Genomic DNA, 21,763 nt, shown 5'->3' with positions numbered 1-21,763 from the left:
TGGAATCATTAAGGTTGGAAAAGACCTTTGAGATCATCATGTTCAGCTGTCACCACCATCAAGCCAATCACAGAATCATAGAGCCCCTAAGGTTGGAAAAGTCCTCCAAGGTCATCCAGCCTGACCATCAATCCAACACAGTCATGTTTCTTTCTATCCTTCTTTGCTTCTTACTCTTTTTATTTAATGATTGAATATCTAAACAATTTGCAGCCATCTTAAGGCCAGTGTCAATCTCCAACTGCTCTTCAATCACCTGTAGTACCAAAGGCACAGTCAACTCATCATTGCATCCTCTGTCCGCGGCACAATGTATTTGGGAGCTCCTGGTATAAATCAAGAGGCAAACAGGGAGAGGTGTAGGAAGGTCTGTGAGCAACGCTGAGATGTCTGCAGGGTAAAAGGAGGAGCCCAGGAGATCCTCAGATAGCCCGAGACTTCAAAGCTGAGTTAACAAACTCCCTTATCAGTACTAAACAAAGTCCTTCCTTCAAAAGGAATGCTTTCCTCTTCTTTATATGATACCCTCCATAGGCACTCATCAGGGAGACAGAACATCTGGCTGCAAGTCTGCTGAGGCTGAAAATGGAAGGCTTCTCTTGCTGGCTTTATGCTTATGCTTCTATTCCTAATCACCCTGCCAGGATTGCAAGTCTCAGGAGTGAATGATGCATCGAGGACACCAGAGCCTCCCTAGTGACTCACCTCAAAGAAAGGAGAGGTATCTGCTAGGAAAAAAAAGTGGTAAAGGGGGCTCAAAAAGGTACTTCCAGGTGACCCATGAGCTCTTATTGCATTAACAGACAGCAGAGGAGATGTCATGCATGCCAAGATGACAGTCTGAGGCTCGCTGGGTAAACCAAATGTCATAATGAAGGACCATGCTTCTGTCTTTTGCCCTGCAGATGGCAGATGGGCTGTAATGTGCCCATTCGTAGTTCAGAGCTCCCACAAACCTCTCTCCAACTGGTTTACGAACATGCCTGGGGTTTGGGCTGCTGGAAACACTAAGGGTTTTGACAGCCCACCACTGACCCCTTGTCACGGGTTAAGACATTGGGATGGGCTGCCAAGGAAGGTGGTGGGGTCACCATCCATGGAGGTGCTCCAGAACCATGGGGATGTGGCACTGAGGGACGTGGGCAGTGGGCGTGGGGCTGTGGGTTGGGGTTGGATTTGTGGATCTGAGAGGTCTTTTCCAAGCTGACTGATTCCATGATCCTAATAAGACAGCACCTCACTCCTGTAAATTGCCTTGTGTCTCTTAGGTTCCTTTAAGATTGCAGGCAGTGCTTTGCAGGAAGATTTGGGTTCCTGGTTTTTGTATCGCTTTCACAACTTAAAATACTCATTGCAAAGCTGTGCGGTAGCCACAGAACCACCCCCCACCTAAAGAAGCCATCTGCTCCTTGTTTGAGCAACAATCTGACATTTGAATGTTCATTTTCCTGGCTGGAAGTCTCAACCTGAAATCAGCCGACTGCCTGCTTTGAACCTGAGTTCAGAAATAGGATTTAATCGGTCCTCTCAATTCAGTACTTGAATATTAATTCCTGCTTCGTACATGTGAGTTATTAAAGCTTAATGGTTCGAACAACCTTGCTTGTCGTTTTGCCAAAGCAGGATGCTGCTGGGTTCGTGCGCACTGAGATCAGTCTTTCCTTTCTCCATCAGCAATGAAGCGATGCACTCACAATGAACCCTGCTTTGCTTCCTCACGTACGGCTCCAAGATAAAATTAGCTCTGAGGACAGTGACCTCTGAGAGCAGCTGGCCAGCCCAGCTCCTTGCTGGGGGAACATCTCTAACAAGCTGCAATGTGCACTTCAGCTGCAACGCTTCCTGCCACAGTAGTGGCTTCGATAACGACTCAATTAGAAGAAAATGGAGCAATATTTTTTTGCAATAAACACCAACAGCTCGAGTCTGTGGCTTGCACAGCTGCTTTAGAAGATGGAGCAGCACAGAGCTGCAGAGGTGCTGAGGTGCAGCATCCTCAGATAGCACCCAGATGAGTGCAGCTCCTGCCTGATCTCAGGGCTTTGCTCCTTCTGAAGGAGTACAGAAGATGTTCTGCTCTACACAAGCAGGTTCTTTGGGTTCAGGAACTGGGAAGCATCGTGGTGATGAAAGGAGCTCCATTCACCTGGTGGTTGGCCATGAGCAATGATCCCCAGGGGTTGGTAACAGACAATGGACAGGACTGCTCTGTATTTAAAGGAGTTTTCAAAGCTGAGGCATGATGGAGATTTGTCAATCAAATGCCATTTGTCAACCAAAACCCAATGATTAATATCCCAGAGGCAGAAATAACCATGTGGAGATAACAGTGGAGACGATGGTGGTGGAAAGATGATGGTGGGGAGATTACAAGGGTGGAGAAATAGTGGTAGTGAGATGATGGCGATTATGGTGGTGGTGGAGGGATGATGGTGGTGGAGAGATCATAAGATCACAGAATCATAGAATAGTTTGGGTTGGAAGGAAAGGATCAAGTTCCAACCCCCTGCTATAGGCAGGGCCACCAACCTCCATATCTAATACCAGCCCAGGCTGCCCAGGGCCCCATCCAACCTGGCCTTGAACACCTCCAGGGATGGACGGGGCATCCACAGCCTCTCAGGGCAGCTGTTCCAGCACCTCACCACTCTCATAGTAAAGAACTTCCCCCCAAAATCCAATCTAAACCTTCTCTCCTTCAACTTAAAACCATTTCCCCTCGTCCTATCAAGACAATGGTGGTGGTGGGTTGCCACCCTATGATGGTGGTGGCCGCCATGATGAAGGATTGGTTGCCACCATGATGAAGGGCTTGTGGCCACCACGATGAAGGGTTGGTGGTCGCCATGATGAAGGGATGGTTGCCACCATGATGAAGGGCTGGTGGTCGCCATGATGAAGGGATGGTTGCCACCATGATGAAGGATCGGTGGCCGCCATGATGATGGGTTGGTGACCGCCATGATGATGGTGGTGGCCAAGTGGGGGACCAATGGTAGCAGCAGGGAGATGATGGCAATTGGAGGCAGTGTGTGTGTCGTGGAGCCGGAATGCTTTGATAGCAATGGTGTAGGGGAGCTGTGGGAGGGACAAGGACTATGGCACTGGGTGACGGTGACTGGGTGGCACTGGGTGACGGTGGGGGAGGGGACCCGCAGATGGTTGGTGGCACAGAGGGGTGGAGCACCGCGCATGCGCGACTCGAAGGGGGCGTGGCTTCTCTTAGCCCCGCCCACCCGCCCAGTAGGAGGGGTCACGCGGCGGGGTCACATGACCGCGGCGCTGTACAGTCGGGTCCCAATATGGCAGCGGCGGCGGGCGCGGGGGCTGCCGGGGTTGGGAGCGCTCTGCATTGAGGCCAACGGCGCTGGTCGTGGGGCGGGTGGAAGGAGAAAAAAAGCGACAAAATCCCAATATCCCACCCCAAACAGCCAGAGACATGAGGGAAAAGGGCCGAAGGAAGAAGGGAAGGACATGGGCCGAGGCCGCCCGGACGGTAAGTGGGGCCTTGAGGAGGGAGGGCGGCGGCCTGGGTCTGAGGGGGGGAGGTTGAAGGGGGAAAGACTTTGTGTGTATATTTAAGTGTGTCATATATTCGTGTATATTGCTATGAAGGCTGATATTAAGGCTCTTTAGAGTCATAGCGCCGCTGAGGTTGCGAAAGACCCCTCAGGTTATCAACCCCCCCCCCCCCAGGTTACCAACCCCAACCCACCCCCCAACACAGAATGACCCGGGTTGGAAGGGACCTCAAGGATCATGTAGTTCCAACCCCCCTGCCTGGCAGGGCCACCAAACATACACCTTTAATATATCAGGTTGCCCAGGAGACCCCATAGATCCCCATAGAGGCTCCATAGATCCCATTGAGACTCCATAGACCCCATAGAGACCCCATAGATCAGGTTGCCCATGGCCCCGTCCAACCTGGCCTTGAACACCTCCAAGGACGGGGCATCCACAACCTCCCTGGGCAGCCTGTTCCAGGGCCTAACCACTCTCCTAGTGAAGAACTTCCCCCTAACATCCAACCTAAATCTTCCCTCTTTTAACTTAGAACCATTTCCCCGTGTCCTGCTATTGTCAGCCCTTTCAAAGAGTTTACTCCCCTCCTGGCAGTAAGTTCCCTTCAGGTATTGAAAGGCTGCAATGAGGTCACCCCGCAACCTTCTCTTCTCCAGGCTGAACAAACCCAACTCCCTCAGCCTGTCAATGCCCACAGCCCATGCCCCTCAATGCCACATCCCCATGTTCCTTGAACACCTCAATGGACGGTGACCCCACCAGCTCCCTGGGCAGCTGTGCCATCACTGCATCACCGCTCCTTCAGAGCAGGAATCATTCCTGGTATCCAACTTGAAGCTGCCCCCTTGCCTCTTGTCCTTTGCTCATCTGAAGTTCAGCTGAGCTTTTGCAGTCTCAGGTGGAGCTGTTTGGGATGGACAGGAGGTGAAAGCAGCTTGAGTGCTGCAAGGCCAGGTGGGAGGCTGGTCAGCTTGCTTCTTCCTATGGCAGTTAGGAACGTGGTTTAATAGGGGAGGTGGTTGTGGTGGTAATTTACATTGTAATAATGCCTTTCCTCAGTTGTGGAAGGGCCAAGCAAGGTTGCCTTGTGTTATATGAACAAGTTGCTGACCCCAGAAGGAGAACTTGAGTGTGACAGCACTGAACAGGCTGCCCAGGGAGGTGGTGGAATGTCTGGAGCTATTCAAACTCAACTGGACACTGTGCAACCTGCTATAGGAAACCTGCTTAAGGGGATGGGACTGGGGGATATCCTGATGTCCCTGCAGTTCTGGGATTCCTGCCTGCTGATTTCCTTTGTTTCAGTCTGGTTTGGGGCTGGATTTGATGTATTTCCTCTGAGCCTGTTGAGTTGGGTGTAGAGAAAGGGATATTAAGTAAGGAAATGGAATAACTGGGGTCTATGGGAGCTGGGCAGGAGGGCTGCGTGATAACAGCAACACTTGGGAGCTATCTGTGTGTGCAGCTTCGATTCAACCTAATGGGAGAGAGGGCAAGGAGTTGGGTTAAATCCCAAGCATCCTGACAGGTATCTGTTAAAACAAGACTTGAAAAGTCTGGCAAGAAAGCAAATGTAAATAGGCCTCTGTGGTTGAGACTTGCAAGCACAAACTCTTCATAAACAGCAATTTCTTTGGAGCTTGTATTTACAGCTTGAAAGGCATCAGAATAGTTGCTCTTGGGTCAGGAGATACGATGCAGATCACTATTATAAGAACGCAGGATGTGTCCCACAGGTGTTGGTTTCTCTGCGTATGTTATGTGTGTGTATATATATACATTATATATAATGTATACACTAATTTATGGATTTCAATTATTTTTTCCCTAATAAGGATGGTTGAATTTCCAGTCCAGGCTGTAAGTGTGTGCAGATCTATTCCAGCCCCGTGTGTGTTGCTGTTGCTATTCCATCCAACGAGCTCTTCCAAAACCCACTTAAAAGCTGAACGTGCCTGTATTGAAGCTGCTCAGAGAGCTCTCAGCACCGAAGGTTGCGTGTTATCCTGGGTCACGTATCCAACCTCATGGCAGAGGGAGCCAAAATGAGCAAGTACTTGCCAAAACCTCCCCTTTGGCAAATGGGTCTATTTGTGTATGTTAAAATATTCTGATCCAACTCCAATTCCAGCCTTCACAAAGTTCCCCTGCATCGTCTACAGTTCGAACTGATGCCTATTGGTTCTTGTCTTAGCTTGTGGAGTCGCATATGGCTCTCAAATAGGCTGTTCCGCTCCTGAAAGGTATCGTAAAACATGGGCAAGCTTCTCTTTGCTTTCTGTTGTGGTTTAGCTCTCCGTGCTTGTGCACGGAGCTGAGTTTTGGGGCAGGTTTAACACTGAACTGACTCCAGGTGGGGCGGAAGGGGCCCTGACTGTCACAGCTGGTAGGGCAGAGTCATAGAGCTTCAAGTATTGATGGCAGCGTGATGTCCCATATCCTGGTGTTTGTGTCTGTCCCAGCTCTGTCTCCTCGCTCCAGCTCTTGCATCACTGGCAGTTCATGGAGCTGAAGCAGCAGGAAGCTGCTGTTCTTATGGTGTCGATGTGGCTCTGGGCCAGCTTAGTCCTCCTAAGGAGCTGCTTGGAATCAGGTGGCTGCCATCCATGCAAAGCAGGGGCCGGGGGTGTGGGGAGGTTGCTGACCTAGCTGCATCTGTTGCAGTATTTCATCACAGCCTTTTTTGCTTGCTTACATAGTGTGGGCAGTGGGTGTATAGATGACTATAATTCAGTGGGACTTAAAACCGTGCTGGTTTTTCTGCGTTTTGGGGCTATTAATGGGAACAGCAGTACAGTATGAGGGGAGGGAAGGGTGCCCCATGAGGGCAGTGCTCAGGGAGGAAGTCAGTGTTGATAAACAACCTCTTTCTTATTTCCTGGCTCATTCAGTAACCTTGCAGCTGCAGATGACTGTTAACTTGGGCCAGTGGCTGCGTTGACTTATGAAGTCCCTGTTATTAAGGTATAAAGCTTTATTAAAGTAGGCAGCCAACGCTGCATGGAAGGTAAATGCAGTGAATAAGGCTCTAACCTGGACTATACTTTCCTACAGCCCTCTGGTAAAGCAGCAGCACTGCAAACACACCAATACGTTCATGAGTGCAGGTATGATGTTATATGAGGCAGCAGGACTTGGGTAGTGCAGTAAAGAAGCCCTGCATTATGGTGGAGGTACCCAAATTGCCAGTTCCCTTGCTTAATATTAAGCACCATTCCTCTAACAAAGCTTTATAAACCAGCAAAGATCCCGGAGCAGCGGAATACTCTGCATATCTTTCTGCTGTGCTGCACCGATAGCCCCTCAGTTGCTGTTTGCTGTCAATGCCCTGCTGAAATCCAAGGCAAGGAATCCTGGTGTTGGCCAAGAGCCACGTGCAGGTCATCTTAGTGCTTTGTTTGTGTGCAGGGAAGTGTACGCTGACTCGTGCCAAGCTCAAAGAAATTTGCTGTTTGCTTTTTGATGGGGGGAATCCACCCCTTGTGTGACCTGACAGGGGCTGAGTGCTGGTGCTCCAGGCTGGCTCTTTGTCTCTCCTGAATGCCCCTTTGGCTTGGCCGTAGTGAACACAAAATGTCTTATTTCATGAGCTCAGGCTGCTTACAACAGTGTGTTTTCTTGCTTTTCCTATTGAGTCGCACTGACTCCTGTTGGCTTTGGAGGGTGGAAATCCAGTGTCCTCACCTATGTGTAGCCATAATGAAGGCGAAGACATTGGAGTAGGAGTTCTTTGCAGCGCTCTCAGCTCTACCATGGGAACCCATCTTCTGCTGCAGGGTCTGCTTGGATTACTGATATCAACTTAAGGAATGAGACAGCGTGTCAACACAGAGATGGGGAGCATGGAGCACACAGCCTGATGCAGCCCTCCCAGCATATAGTAAGGTTATAGAATCATAGAATGGCCTGGGTTTAAAAGGGTTGCAATGACCATCTGGTTCCAACCCCCTGCTGTGTGCAGGGTCACCAACCAGCAGCCCAGGCTGCCCAGAGCCACATCCAGACTGGCCTTGAATGCCTGCAGGGATGGGGCATCCACAGCCTCCTTGGGCAACCTGTTCCAGTGCATCTGGATGCCACCCTTTCTGTTCAGAAGAGATGGATTCAGGCTATCGGAGCAGCCCCTTGTCTGTAAGTGACTGGCTCCATTTACTCATTCCTATTCCCAGAGTGAAAATCTACAAAGGTTCAAAGCCTGCTGCAGAAATATCCAGGAGTTCAGAGGGATTCTGTAAAACATTAATTTGAGGCTGATGGGAAGGGACTGACAGCCTGGCAGACAGCACAGATAGATTTCTGCTGCTTATTTCAGCTGCTCGGCTGCAGCTCTTCAATTTATAGGTCAGCAGAGCTGGATTGTGCTCACAGATTGGTTTTCAGAGGGAAATAGTACTTGGGTATAAGATGCACATGATGCCCGAGGTTGAGTGATGGGTTCTCTGTTGAAGTGCTGAAATCAACCAGGAGGAAACAAGAGGAGGGTTTGGAGCACAGCAACCCTTCCTGTTGTACTGCAGGGCTGCAAAACTTGTGTAGCTGCACGAGCCTGAGCTGCAAATGTGCCAACTTTAATCAGGTGTTAGTGCAGAACTGCAGCTTTCTTTGCATCTCTTGTCAACCATTAGCACTTAGATGTATTTTCTTCTTGTTCTGGCAGGGCTTTTTTGAAAGGTGCTTCCTGTAAGATCTCTGCACATGCAAAGTGATGGCACCCAGTGTAGGTTGGGCTGTGTTGGATGCCTCAGATCTTCTTGAGGATCCTTAGGAGAGATGGCTTTTCCCATGTGGAAGCTTCAAGTTGATGCCGATATGGCAGTAGAGCTGGAAAGGGGTGAGGTGGAAAAGAAACCCCTCTAGAAAGCAAACAGGTTACAGAACCTGACCTTCTCCCACTCAGCCATCCAGTTATTTACCTGTCTTTCTACAAACTAATTCCCAAGCCGTGGCAGAGTGATCCAGTTGGGAATGTCAACCCATGCGTTGCTATAGGGCCCTGCCTGCTGCTGCTTCGGTACAAAATCAAACTGGGTAAGGCAATAAAAACATCATAAAGCTGGTCTAGAGGCAAACTGCCAAGGTTCTGTCCTTATTTAAAGCAATAGATGCAGTCACAGATAGTAATTTTAAAGAGGAGCTCAGCTACATGTTTGCTTGGGCTCTTCAGTATAACTGTAGAGGTGTGCACTGGACTCGTGCTCCTCTGCTTCCCTCCATAGGGGGGATGTTCAGGTCTGTTTGTGCATCGATTGCCTGCAACTCCTGTTAAACCAGTTGCATAAAAAGAAGTGGATGCTTGATCTGTTTCGTTGTGTGACTGTGGGGTTCTCTGCAGATGTGGTTAGTTTGATACGTTGGGAGGAATAAAGACACAGAGCCCTTGGTGTAGTTTTCCTGTTTCTTAAAGGTCTGGTCCAAATTCAGGCCCTGAATGAAGCAGCTTCATGAGGAGTACTAGAAATATCCTCTTTGGTTGTGTCTGATAGCCTCTCTAATAAAATGTGAGAAGCCAGATAATGAATTAGGCCCGTTGCTTATGGTCTGCTGATAGCATGAATTGCTGTGGATAGAAACAGTGAAGTACGTGGGGTGGGTGGAGCTGGGTGGAGAATGAAGTTTAGGTGGCAGCCGTGTAAGCTGAGTGCTCATTAGCTGTGGCAGTAGGGATTAGATGAGCCAGAAGAGTGGTCACGTATTGGCACAAGGTGCCCAGGGAGGTGCTGGGGTCACCATCACTTAAGAGCAGTGGAGATGTGGCACTGAAGGAAGTGGTCTATGGGCATAGGGGGGTGGCTCAGCACTTGGCCCTGGTGGTCTCAGAGGTCTTTTCTAAGCTCAATGATTCCGTGATTGTATTTGTGTCGCATGTGGTAGATGTAATGTGTTCAAATGCTTCTCCTGGCTTTATACGGTGACAGCCTTCAAGTCTGTTGTTCAGGCGCAAGGTGTTTTATTGATACTGAAGTGGAATGTTTGGCCATTCTGATCAAGTACACGATGGGACTGTGAATGTAGAGTTCCTGCTCCTCCTCAAATCAGTGTGGAGTTCTTATTTTCTTGCTTAAAACTATGTATGTACCTATAGACTCTGCAGCATCAGGAAACATGCATGTAGTTATTGAGCCAGCTTGGTTACATGCTTCCCTGCTTCTTGTGTTTAAAACCTGAGGATTTCAGTTCTTGTTAATAGTGAAACTGCTGTGACAACAGTTGACTTCCAGCCAAGAGGTCCCACAGATGTATTTTAATGCATCTCCTGTGGGGTGGGACTGAACTTCCAAGAGCACACAATAATTCAGTGCCACTGTTGGTGGCCACGTGTCCTCCTCCAGCTCCTTGCAGTGGGTTTATATACACTAAACTGTGCTGCAGTCTGATGTTCTGCTGGATTCTGACTAGAAGCTGATTTGATAAGATCACTCCCTCAACAAATCACCCTGTTCTTTTACAGACGAGTTATGCAACCCAAATTCTGCTAGGACAAATTCTCTCTTCTCTCCCTTTCCATGTGGGGAAAGTTGAGCTAACTCTCAAACCTCTTACAAGCCACAGCAATGAACATTCACTCTTACAGCTCCCAGTTAGGCTGTTCAGAAGCTCTTTTCAAGCTCCCTCTCGACTCCTGCCCAATATATCATCCCCCTGAGATCCAGTAAACCCTCATACTCCTTTATTTCCCCTCATGCTTTCTGGCATGCGATGCACAAACCAAGTGTTTCAAGGGATTTGTGTCGGCTGGAAGGCTGCAGTAGGAAGGCTGGCAGCCTTTTGCAGTATAAAGACTCCATCAAGTTGAGTGGTGAGTTCTGCTTTCTCCCTCTACTGTCTTATGGAATAGCGAGGGACCTTTGGAGATGCTGCAAGTGAAGTTCAGGTTGTCGTTATGATGTGGACATCGCTGACCCTCCACTAACAGAGCAAGTAACACCTTCTCTTGTGGTTTATGCCTTTTTATTCCTATGGCAATCCTTGCCCTCTCCAAGTACGTCCTTCATTGCATCAGCCAGGATTAGTTGAGCTCTCTCTGCTCCTCCACTGAGCCATAAATCCCATTCTTGTTGTCACCGAGTCGGTGTTTGTTTCCTGGTACGGTCATAACCTCCCTTCATTCATCATTCCACAGTCGGTTTGCAGGAAGGCATGGAACTTAGTGCAGGTTGTTTGCTGGTTGGAATAGTGTAGTTGATAGGTTTGGGCTGAGATTCAAGTCTTTTACCTGTTTTAAAGTGTTTGTGTGAACCATCGTTTCAGATCTGCTCTGTTTCTTCCGTGTAGGTTCTTGAGGATCGTGTGAATGATTTGGGTTTGAAGGGACCCCTCAGTGCTCTGCTTGCCTCCCTGGTGTCCAGCTAACCTGCAGATCCCAGGCCTTGAAAGCTGAGCAGCATAAGAAAATGGCAATGATGGAATGGCAATAATGTGTTTATCCTTCATCAGGAAGCTGATGCCTGAGCTTGGATAGGTTCTTGTTCCCTAAATAAACCATGTGAATTCAACACATTTCAACCTTCTCATTTACTTCAAGCAGGTACTTAACAACCTGAAAACCACATAGGACAAGGCATATACCCCAACTCACCCATCTCTCTTAAATCCCTGAGTACTGCTGGGTTATAAAACCCCTTCCACACTTGTCCTCCATTGAGTCTGTTAGCAGAGCCTTGCTTCTATAGGAGGCTTTCAACTCTATGGTGGGGAAATGGGAGCTGTGCAGCCAATTCTTCTGACAAGGGTTTGGACTTGAAGTTGAGCTCCAAACTCTGTTCATTAAAGTCAACAATCTTTATTTACACAGCTCCCCGCAAATATCACGCTTCCCTTAACTAAGCAGTAAACGTACCTCAGATGCTTTTATTTTGATGTTTCAGGCTGCTGGGGCTTCCTGTCTCTTCATCCTAATGTCTGCTCTAGAGCTGCGTGCTGCTCAACGTTTTCCAGTCCTGAGAGGAAAGAATGAGTGTTAAGGTTTCCTCTTTGCTGCAAGGGGAAGGAATGTGGAAAAATAATATCCTGCAAGAGAAGTTCCCTGCTTCAACTTACTTACCTGTATATTCCATGGCTGTTTGCATGTGGAATCCGCGTGCTCCAGCACTGGCTGTCAGGGTTGTATCTTTATCCTATGGATATATCAAAAGCTGCAGAAGCTTTGCTGTCTCCTGTTGAGTCTGTTCCAAAGCTTGTTTGCTACTTTCAACATGCAGGATTTGATGAAAGCTGCTCCTGTTCCCTTTACTAGAGGCAGAGTGGATACGGTGAGATACAAAGCCTCGCTTGCAGTGTTTAAAACTAAACAGAACCACTTAAACCAGCAGAGCCCAGCAACCTTCCAGCTCTCACTGCTAGAACCCAGCCAGATGGAAGGCATGCAGTGGTTTGGGTAAGACAGGCATGCCTGAGCAGCGACTTCGGAACAGCTATTGAGGTTTTCTGGCAGGCACTGTGAGCCTCCTGCCAGCTACTCTCTTATGGTAACGAGATTCTTGCATTTCAGGGGCTGCTCAGCTGGATTTGAGTGAGACTGAGGAGTTTGTTCTGAGATATTTCTGTTCATTGCAGCCAGGCAGTCTCGTCAGCAGCTCTTCAAGCTCAAGGGAAGGCTCTTGATGTTAGTTCTCACTTCAGGTCAGTGGCCGTGGGTTTCCTGAGGTCCCTCTGCTTTGGATTTCTACCTGGTATGGAAGCTGAAACAGGGATGGGAACCCATATAAAAGAGCATAAAGATGATAACTGTTCTAGTGGAGATGTTCCAAGTCAGGCTGGGTGGGGCTCTGAGCACCTCATGGAGCTGTGGGTGTCCCTGCTCATTGCAGGGGAGTGGGACCAGATGGCCTTTAATGGTCCCTTCCATCACAGAACTGAGCTCAGCACGAGTACCAGGATATAACAGCAGGGTGAGAAGAGCTGCTGTGAATGGGAGGGTGCTCTGCATGAGCAGCCTGGGAGCATGCACTGATGTTCTGTATGCAACAGCAAGCCTTAAGAGAAGGATGGTATTGCAGATCATGGCTGACAAGTCCGTGACACTGCACTACGCAGCTTGGCTGTATTCTGGCTGTAACATGCTGGTCTGAGTGCTTCCCTTTCCTCCCATGCCCTATTGTCAGAGAAGGGCCCTGCTTCCTGTGCCTCCTGTGATGCTTGTTGGGTGTAAAGCAGATGCTGCTTCACCAGCAGCTCAAGCTGCTGCTGCTGTGGGTCACTCTGTGCCCTTGCACTGCCTTTTCTTTTTCCATGGAGCCCCTTGATTTGAAGCCGCTTGACAAACAGAATGATACAACTGATTTGGTCTTTCAAAAGGTATTTTTAGCTTGGATTAGGTCCCCAATCTTGTTTCCCACTTAGCCTGCATGGACACACGCGCTGGCAGAAGGAGGGGAGCTGCGGCGCGGGGCAGTGGGTCAGCAGCAGCTCCATGTGTTAATAACACATTTGGTCACTTGGACGCACAGTTTCTTGGCAGTAAGCAAAGTAAATTAACTTGTTGAAGTTTGGGAGCTAATCACGTTGGTTGTAGCATGTCCGTGCTCTCACACCAGCACTGGGGGGCTCCCCTGGCAGGCTGGGTGTCATTGGACATGGCTGCATTCAGCTCTTTGCTCCAGGCAGCACAGACCTCTGAAGTCTGTTTGCTTTGAGGCTTCCTTCCCTGGCTGCTGCATGCAGTTCCTGGCCCACTGCCCTGTCTGCTGTTTGCTTTGTGATTTAGGTTATATTGGGCACCATTGATCTGCACTGAGTGAGCCTCACTGCCTGCTCAGGCTCCTCTTTGCACAACGCGCTTTGAGCTTAAGCTCAAGTATTTTGTTTCCACAAATACTGAGAGCCTGAGATCACTTGTATTTCAAAGTGTATATACGTGTAAAGCTGACAACTTCATAGTGGTTTTTCATCCAAATTCTGACTTTTTGTGCTGTGTGGAAGAGCCAGAGCACACAGCCAGGTGCAGTTCAGCGAGTCTCTTGCATAATAATTCTCTTGCTAATAACACGACCTCCCCCTCTCATTGCTCTGTGTAACACTTCAGCCTTCCCAAGCCTTAAGCATGCAGTGTATTAATGCAAGTGTTGCTCTGTTAGTCTCCATTGATGGACTTCTGTCCCTTCTGGCCCCCTTCACATTTGTTTGCTGCTTTCTGAATTAAGGTATGTATGCACTAGGTCTGAAAGCTCTAAGTTTTTCTTGCAGAGCTGATTGTTTTTGGCTTTACCCATAGGAATCCGTCCCAGACTCAGGCTTCTCCCAGTGTTTGAGGCTGATATAATGCTGCCAGCGCTGCTTCCTCTCTTGGATCTGCATCCAGGTGGGAGCTCTGGCAGCTTGCAGTGTGGGCACTGAAGGGAAGTGCAGCTGTCTTACTGATGGGAAAAGCTGGTCACAGATCCAGAAATGGTTTATTAGGAGCCGTGCTTTGGTTTCCACTGTGTGATATCCTTAAAATGAAACATCCCCAAATGCAGTTCTGCTATGCTACAGTCTTAGATGCTGCAGGAAAGGCCACACGTGCTGGTATATTTAATGACACTCTGTTTCTAATGGCATAGAATTGCCCATACCATCTTGGCCTCGTTTCTGGTTCAAGCCATGAATAGCATTTGGCTAATTGGATGAGCAGGAGAGACACTGCAATATATAGGTCAAGTCCCTCTGTCTCTGCCCGCTACCTCTGCCCCTGACCACCTGGGAAGGATCCACGTGCTCATTTAGCTGTGAACTTTGCTTTGCTTAGCAATATTATCCCACTGCAGGAGTGTAAAAGGACATTGCCACTGTTGCTCCTGTGGCTGGAGTCCTTGTATGAAGGGAGGTGAGGGCTGCTGGTTAGGGGTGAGTTTGGGTTCTAGCCCATTACGGTGTTCCTTCTTATCAGGTCTTGGAGAATGACGGGTAGTTTGCTAGGAAAAAGAAGCCAAGCCATTGCTTGATGAGTTGCCATGAAGCTTTTCCCTTACCTTTCAATGCAGGCAGGGCATGCTGTCATAGTTATTTGAGGAGAGCTTCCTCTAATCGTTTAGAGCCCTGCTAAATTGAGAGTTATGGCTAAGTCTTGTGGCAAAGAATAAACTATTAGAAGAGAACTTAATGGTTTGGTCCAGTAAGCTGCTTGTGCTGGGCAGCTCCTGGGGGAGGGGAGGCCTGTTCTTAATTCCCTTAAGGAAGGTTTTAGCTCCCTCATTCATGAATGATTCATTGCGGCCTTTTAAGGACTCTGCCTGCTCGTGGTGTAATGCACTTTAGTGAGGTGAATGCTAATTTGGTGCACTGGAGCTCTCACTCAGCCTTGAACTTTGGCACCTGTGAATGTGTCTGTGTAGATTTGCTTCCTGTGGTGAGTGCAGGACCTTCCCTGTAGTGCTCTTCAGCCCAGCAGCCAGCAGCAAATATTGGATTTGGTGGACATTGCTGAGTTTCCTGAAACCCTGAAGTCAGATCTAATAGGAAGGAGCCATTTTTTCCAATGTATTCTGCAGTCTGGTGGCTTTGGAGAAGAGTGGATGGGACACTTGGTACCAGAGTCTTGTCTTCTGACTGGTTTGGTTTGAGAAGCATCCACTAACAGTTGATACTCAGGGATGTATAATTAAGTGCTATATTCCATTATCTTGCTGGAAGGAGGTCCCTGATTCCCACAGCTCTGTATTAGAACTGTTAGGCTGCTCCTGACATTTCATTATGCTGCCTATCTGTTCACTAAACACAAAGCAATAGCAATTGAAGATATCGTTGCTTTATTCCTAAGGTGGGTTTTCTTTTTCCTTTGCAATTAGTTGTCAGTCACTATAATAATAGCTTTGTCTGATCCTTAAGCTCGAAGGGATGCTCTTCCTGTGGTTTCCACTCCTCCTTCTGTCAAAGAATTGAGGAAAGTAATACAATCTAAAATGAGGAGATACAAAACTCATCTCTACCCAAAGATTCCCATGCACTCTAGAGCATTTGAGGGCAGTGCAGAGGAGGTCAATATCCCATATCTTGCAGATGCTGCAGCAGTCATTTAATTTGTTGCATCCGTCAATAGCAATGGTAGCACTCATTGGTTTGCAGATAATTGTTCAGTGTGTCTACAGAGCAACTTGACTGTACCAATGGCCAGTACCAAAGAGCTTCACTGTTTGTGTATGGTCTTTAGTCTCATTAAAAGGTCTCATAAGTGTGTTATAGCCGGTCCGGTGTAGCACAGAGGAATGGCTGGACAGTTCCCAACAGGATGCTTTATCACTAGATTTGGGATGGGAAGTCTATTGGTTTCATCTGAAGACGAGATGAAGTCTTGTTTGTTCCCTTTAGTTACTGAAAGGCTGCAATGAGGTCACTCCTCAGCCATCTCTTCTCCAGGCTGAACAAGCCCACACAGTAATCAGAAAGGCCTTAATCCAGTATGGCATTAAAAGGGCAAAGGAGAGAAGCTGCTTGAGGTGTATCTGTCTCCTTAAGTCTCTTCCAGCTCCCTGTACCTGGTTCTTCTTGATCAGCCAGTAAAGCAGCATGCAGTTGTTCTGTATATCAAGATGCAGACTGCTCTGCTTATCTACATAGGCTGAGATTTGGAACGCTTGCAATTTGGCATGCTGCTTGAGGTTACCTTATGGGGCTGTGTGCCCTTAGGTTAAGGCTTAATGGCCTCAAGTTGTGCCTGGGGAGATTCAGGTTGGATGTGAGGAAACATTTCTTCTCCAGAAGAGCAGTGATGCAATGGCAGAGCTGCCAGAGGAGTAGTGGGGTCACCATCCATGGAGGTGATCCAGAACCATGGGGATGTGGTACTAAGGGACGTGGGCTATAGGCATGGTGGGGTGGGGCTGAGGATCATGATGACCCATTCCAACCTGAATGATTCTATGAATGCACTGGGCTGTTGGCTATATTCATTGTGGGTTGCTTGGACTCTTCCTTGCTGGCCTGCCCTTAGATCTGGCTGTGCACGAGATGTGCTTGGAGGCTTTTGGGAAACATCTGACTGCTGTAAATAAGTCCCTTGGTTTTCATGTGAACTTGGTGTTGCTCTGAGGAACAGAGTTGTTTTTCCAGATGAGCTTGTCTAGACCGAGTTTAAGTCATTGGGCATATTTCCTGAAATCCTCAACCCTTCTTGTTATTTTTTTGTTGTTTTCTTTTAACCGTACCTAATTGCATAGTACTCGTGGGATATAGCATTTTTCAGTCATCCAAAAGCCTTTTTACAATGGACCTCATTCCTTTTCGCAGTAAGGCAGTGTTTAGTTTCCCTTGGTTGATGTCATCATGATACAGTGCCAAATTCATGGCATAGGCAACAATGACTGAGGAATGTTCTCTTGGGTTGTGCCTTACCTGTCATGTGAGCCTAAAATCCTAACGCTTCTAATGGGTCCTTCACTTGGGAAGGGACCCTAATTGGGTCCTTCACTTCCCAATTAGATCTTTTTGTTCTTGCAACTTCATGTGGTTCTTCTTCCAATATATTGTGATGGCAGAGTCAACTTGAGAATGCGGAGATCTTCCATTTCTGCCTCCTTCTCTCCATCTTCCTTGTGTTTCTGCTCATCTGAGACCTGATCTCCTCCCTTCTTGCTATGTAGCTGTTTACATAGACCATTGTGATCCTACACCTTCATTCTCTGTTCTTGTTCTCCAACCATGTCCTGCTCTATCACAGCACCGCAGCAACTTGTTTTGCAGTCTCCTCCTCTCCTATCGGCTTCAAGTCTTCCTTTTTTCCTCCTTAGAACTGAGTGCTATCAACCAGCCATGTCTCTGAAGGCTTGGTTCAATGTTTTGTAGCAGTACTCAGGCCATCTTGCTGCCAGCTTGAACTTCATGCAGGTTAATAGTGACGAGCAAACATGCTGGTGCATATTTGCAGTGTTTCTGATTCTGGTCAAAGATACGTCAAGGATTTGAGGGTTGGTATGCTGGGTTCAGGTCAAAAGTGGATGATTAAGAAGGAAATGAGGCATTTCCTGCTCCTCCCCAGTGCAAATATTGCTTAAAATATCCAAATCCTGTGCAGTAGCTGATATCTTTCCCCCAGAAGCATCCGTCTGTCCACTGCTGAGCAGAAGGGAGAAGTATTCGTGTCTTGAGGGCAGTGCCTGCTATGGGCTGGGAGAAGGATGGAATGTATTCGACTATTTTAGTGCAGGAAATATTTTCTGAGCCTCTATTTCCAAAATTTAAGCCTGAATTGTATGGGAAAAATGTTCATTGAACTCTACCAGTATTGAACAGCATACTTGCCTAAATAATAATCAGTTTGATTCTAAGTTGTTACAACTTGATCTGAACCTTTTTTAGGGGGACATTAACTGATGTAAGACAGAGCCTGCACTACACGATCGCATCTGTTGGGAATTCAGCAGGTTTTGGTAGCTCAGATACGTGCGTGCATTAAGGATTTGTTTCTCACAGGTTCCTTATATGTGGTACTTCATTGGGTCCTCAAAAATCTCCATGTGAAGGGGATGATGACGAAGCCATTCTGTCATTGCAGGGCATGGGTTTTGTTTGGAAATCACTCTAGAGCAAGTCTTCTGGGAGAGCTGGTCACCAGGCACAAGTCAGTCGTTCTTCCTTGGTTGTATCTCAAGGTCTAAACCTGTAAATGTAGTTTTCTGTTCTGTAGAACACTAATATGGAAATACAAATGAGTAACATACTCTCTATCTACTTTGTTTACCAGGTCCTGGAGAAATATCCTAATACACCTATGAGCCATAAAGAAATTCTTCAGGTTATCCAGAAGGAAGGACTTAAAGAAATCAGGTGAGTTAAGCGTCCATTGCAGTAAAACAGGTTAACATCTTGGTTACAACTTAGTTTACCGTTAACTCCTTACTCATGTGTAATGTTAAATGAAATGTTAAACATCTGTGAACTGGAGTCTTGATACCAGTTGCTAATATATATATATATATATACACACACATATCTATATCTATAGATCTCCTTTAGGTTGCTGGTGTTTCTCACCAAGAGAGGTAGGTGAGGGTCATAACAACTTCCAGATACATGCTGCACCCACCTCATCTGCAGCTCTCACATGACACAAACTGGATCTGATCAGGTAGTTCAGATGCCAATCACATAGGTAAAGTTAACTACCCTTTAATTTTATTTAAAGGGAAAAGTGACTGTAGTTCAATGGAAATGATCCGAAACAAAACATGAAGCACTTCAGGAAATAATAATTTAAAATAAAAGCATCTTCACTTACAAATCTTAATCTAGAAAACTGTCTTATGCTGTTTTCTTTACTATTGCCTGCAGTAGCTTTAAAGATCTTCCTGTTCCATACAAGGAGCTTATTGAATTGATCAGGAGTGTTTAAATGCTCCTGATCTGCTTTACAAAGAGTAGCTCAGATATCAAATCTGGAACTGTATGCTGTTACCATAGCTTAATTCTTGAGTCTTTGCTTGAGTATGGCCCATGAGGTGGACTGGTTTATATGTTAATAAAGGCACTTGCAATCTATCTTCTAATAGTAAAGAAGCAGGGAAGAAGGATTGCATGCCAGCTCATCCATTTTGGGAGGAAACAGTCATCCTAGATTTGACTTCATTATGTCCTTTCTCTGTTCTGCCAGTTCAATGCAGCAATGTATGTTTTGCAGGAAGTACAGAAGGGCCCAAGTGTAAAAACTCTGCTGATAACAAGATCTTCTGCTCAAGCTGTAGATAACAGAAAGGTGCTTTGGTGACCTCTAAGCTCGCTAAACCCCACCCTTACCCCCACCATGCCCACTGACCATGTCCCTCAGGGCCACATCTATATGTGTCTTGAATACCTCTAGAGATGATGTACTACTTTCTGGGCAGGCTGTGCCAGCGTGTCACCACTCTTTCCAAGAAGAAATTCTTCCTGATATCCGACATTAGGTATTTAACAGTCATCAACCCTTCTAGCAATTCAGAATATGCTTCTGGACAGGCTATCAGGAGACCTGGAACTCCTCAGTGGCCCAGATCCCAAAAGATGCTGGTAGGAGCAATCAGATGCCAAACTCAGTTTCTCTAGTTTAGCTGTCCATCCTACTGACTCATCCTTGTTTGAATACCATGTAGTAGTTCTTCCTCTTAAGTGTTAAAATAATATAATAAAGCTTTATTTAGGTTAAGACTTAAAACATTACCAGTTCTGCAGCAATTCCATTTCAATGTGTGCCATTAGTGTGTGTGTTGGTACCTAGATTTGGGATTATTGGGATTCTGACAAGTCATAGCTTTTGATAAATAGATGCTTATTTATGTTAAGTCCATTAAAGGAAAAATCATGCTAAGTGAGATGTAGAGCTTAAATCACAGGCTGGCTTGGGTTGGAAGGGGCCTTAAAGATCAAGTGTCTCCAACCTGATACCTTGAGTGATTCTGGCTGATTATCTTTCCTGTATTTGTCATTTTATTCTAGTACTCAAACAAGCCATTTATTTGCATGATTTTAAAGGTCAGCCTAGGACCAGTACTGTCAGTTCTGGAGATGTAAGGCATCCTGAAGGCAGACCTATACTTCTTACATGATCTGTCATCCTGATTTTCTTTATTTGCCTATTTTGACAGGCTACCCAAGTCCCACGAGATGTTTTCCTACAGGTCACTGCTTGCACACAACAAAAATAAAATCCATATGAAAAAGTGCTCTGTGAATCAGCACCATAACCATACGTGGCTCTAGGCTTCGTCCTTATGAATGAATCCCGCTTGCCTTATCTCTGTTGGCAATATAGTGTGGGCAAGTCTGAGCACTTCCAGACAGGGCTTTGAAGATGCCCAGAATCGATCCTAACTCACACAGCAACAGCTTTGAATGCTCCCTAAACCTGGATACGTGGGCTGGATGGCAGCAACAAACATTTGTTTGAACATGAGTAGCTGTTTATGGGGGGGAGGGGGACGAAGTCCTTGAATCTTAATCCCCTTTGGTCTGTTAGAAATGGTCACTGGTAGAGCACCCAAGGAATTGGTTTCTTTGGAGGATATCTGGATACCTTCCATGGTCTTTTCTCCATAGCCATGAATGTTCTGCTTTCTCAGAGTGGTGGTTCTGTGGCAATGCTGGTGTGGGTCTCGGCCCATGTGTGGTAATGCTTCTGTCCAAATGCTGATTGAGTCAGTATTTGAACAAGGAAGCATGTCTAATTTCAATGTAAGTAACAACATGGTACAGAAGCAGCTGGAGTATCCATTGGATTTCTTCTATGGAGAAACCCAAAAAGCTACTAAAACCACTTCTAGGGGGGTAAGAAACAATGTATAAAAGCCAAGTTTTACTTTTCTCTGGTCCTGTTTAGATTAGAGAGGAGTGTGTCATCGTGGCTTGGCTTCAGGGCTTTCACCTGCCCTTCTGTGGGTGGATCATCTGTGCCTCACTGACAAGTCTCTCCTCCCAAATTCCTTTTGAGATGCTCTGCAGGTTTGGCTCCAGGCAGCCTTGGGGAGGTGATTCCCTTCCTGACAAGGGGGTGGTTGTGTGAGCAGGGCTGGAGCTGCTCAGTCTGATGTTTGTAGGAACGAGCTGCCGGCTCTAATTTTAGACTTCCATAAGGGTTTCTTACTCGTTTTTTTTTCCGTCCTGTTTTTGCAGGAAGGTCTTCTTCCAATAGAATCATAGAGTTTGGGAAAGTCCTCATCCAGTCCAACCCCAGCCCACCATCACTGTGCCCACTGACCACATCTTGGTTTCAAGTCCTATGATAGTTTTAGCTCCCGAATAGCAGATCTCATAACTTATTCCATCTGTAGGTTCTGAAGTTCTTCAGAGCTTTCACAAGTCCTGGGGATATCAAGTGTAAGTTGCAGCCTTCAAGCCATTCCCTAATGACTTTGGTTGTTTATTTTTGCTTTTCATCAGCTCTGAATCTTGTCAAAATGACCTTACAGCTGAAGAACACTTATAGCCCACTAGGCACCTTCTAGATACAGCGTGTTAACGTGTGAATTTGTCATGGCATTTTCTTATGGAGGAAACAGACAGAAATAGCAATTGCTGTTTCCAGTTTAGACGTTCCTCAGCTCTAAGCTTAGAGGTGTGGCCGTTATAGTGCGTGATATAAACATCTAATTAAGTTCTCTGGGGAGAACCAGAACGCTGAGCGTGTTGATGTCTTTCTGAGCAAGCTCTCATGAAAATAGCTTTTGATATTTACAGTTGGGTCAAGCCACAGCTGGCAGCTCAGAATGGCTGAGATTGGGAGGGACTTCTGGAGTCCGTCTGGTCAGAATGAAGAGTATGACCAATTTGCATGTGATGGATGATGCCCTTGCCTTTG

At 46.9% G+C, this 21,763-nt stretch overlaps 1 protein-coding gene and 1 long non-coding RNA gene across 3 annotated transcripts in view; both read left to right on the top strand.

The window, feature by feature from the left end:
- The first annotated feature begins 3,284 nt into the window (after positions 1-3,284).
- Positions 3,285-21,763, top strand: part of ASXL2 (ASXL transcriptional regulator 2) — a 62,038-nt gene continuing 43,559 nt past the window's right edge. For both annotated transcript variants that reach the window (XM_085544065.1, XM_015859723.3), the window contains exons 1-2: positions 3,285-3,496; positions 18,179-18,261. In XM_085544065.1, the coding sequence (XP_085400191.1) occupies positions 3,440-3,496; positions 18,179-18,261 (140 nt within the window). In that variant the 5' untranslated portion in view covers positions 3,285-3,439. The remainder of the gene's footprint in view (positions 3,497-18,178; positions 18,262-21,763) is intronic.
- LOC146761599 (uncharacterized) lies at positions 19,345-20,162 on the top strand. Its single transcript, XR_014944971.1, has 2 exons — positions 19,345-19,479; positions 20,055-20,162. It is a non-coding gene; the product is annotated as an uncharacterized LOC146761599 (long non-coding RNA).

The sequence above is a fragment of the Coturnix japonica genome, chromosome 3 (assembly GCF_054131305.1).
Source record: "Coturnix japonica strain WE chromosome 3, WE-NBRP24, whole genome shotgun sequence".
Taxonomy (NCBI): domain Eukaryota; kingdom Metazoa; phylum Chordata; class Aves; order Galliformes; family Phasianidae; genus Coturnix; species Coturnix japonica.
This window is presented reverse-complemented; position numbering and strand designations above follow the sequence as displayed.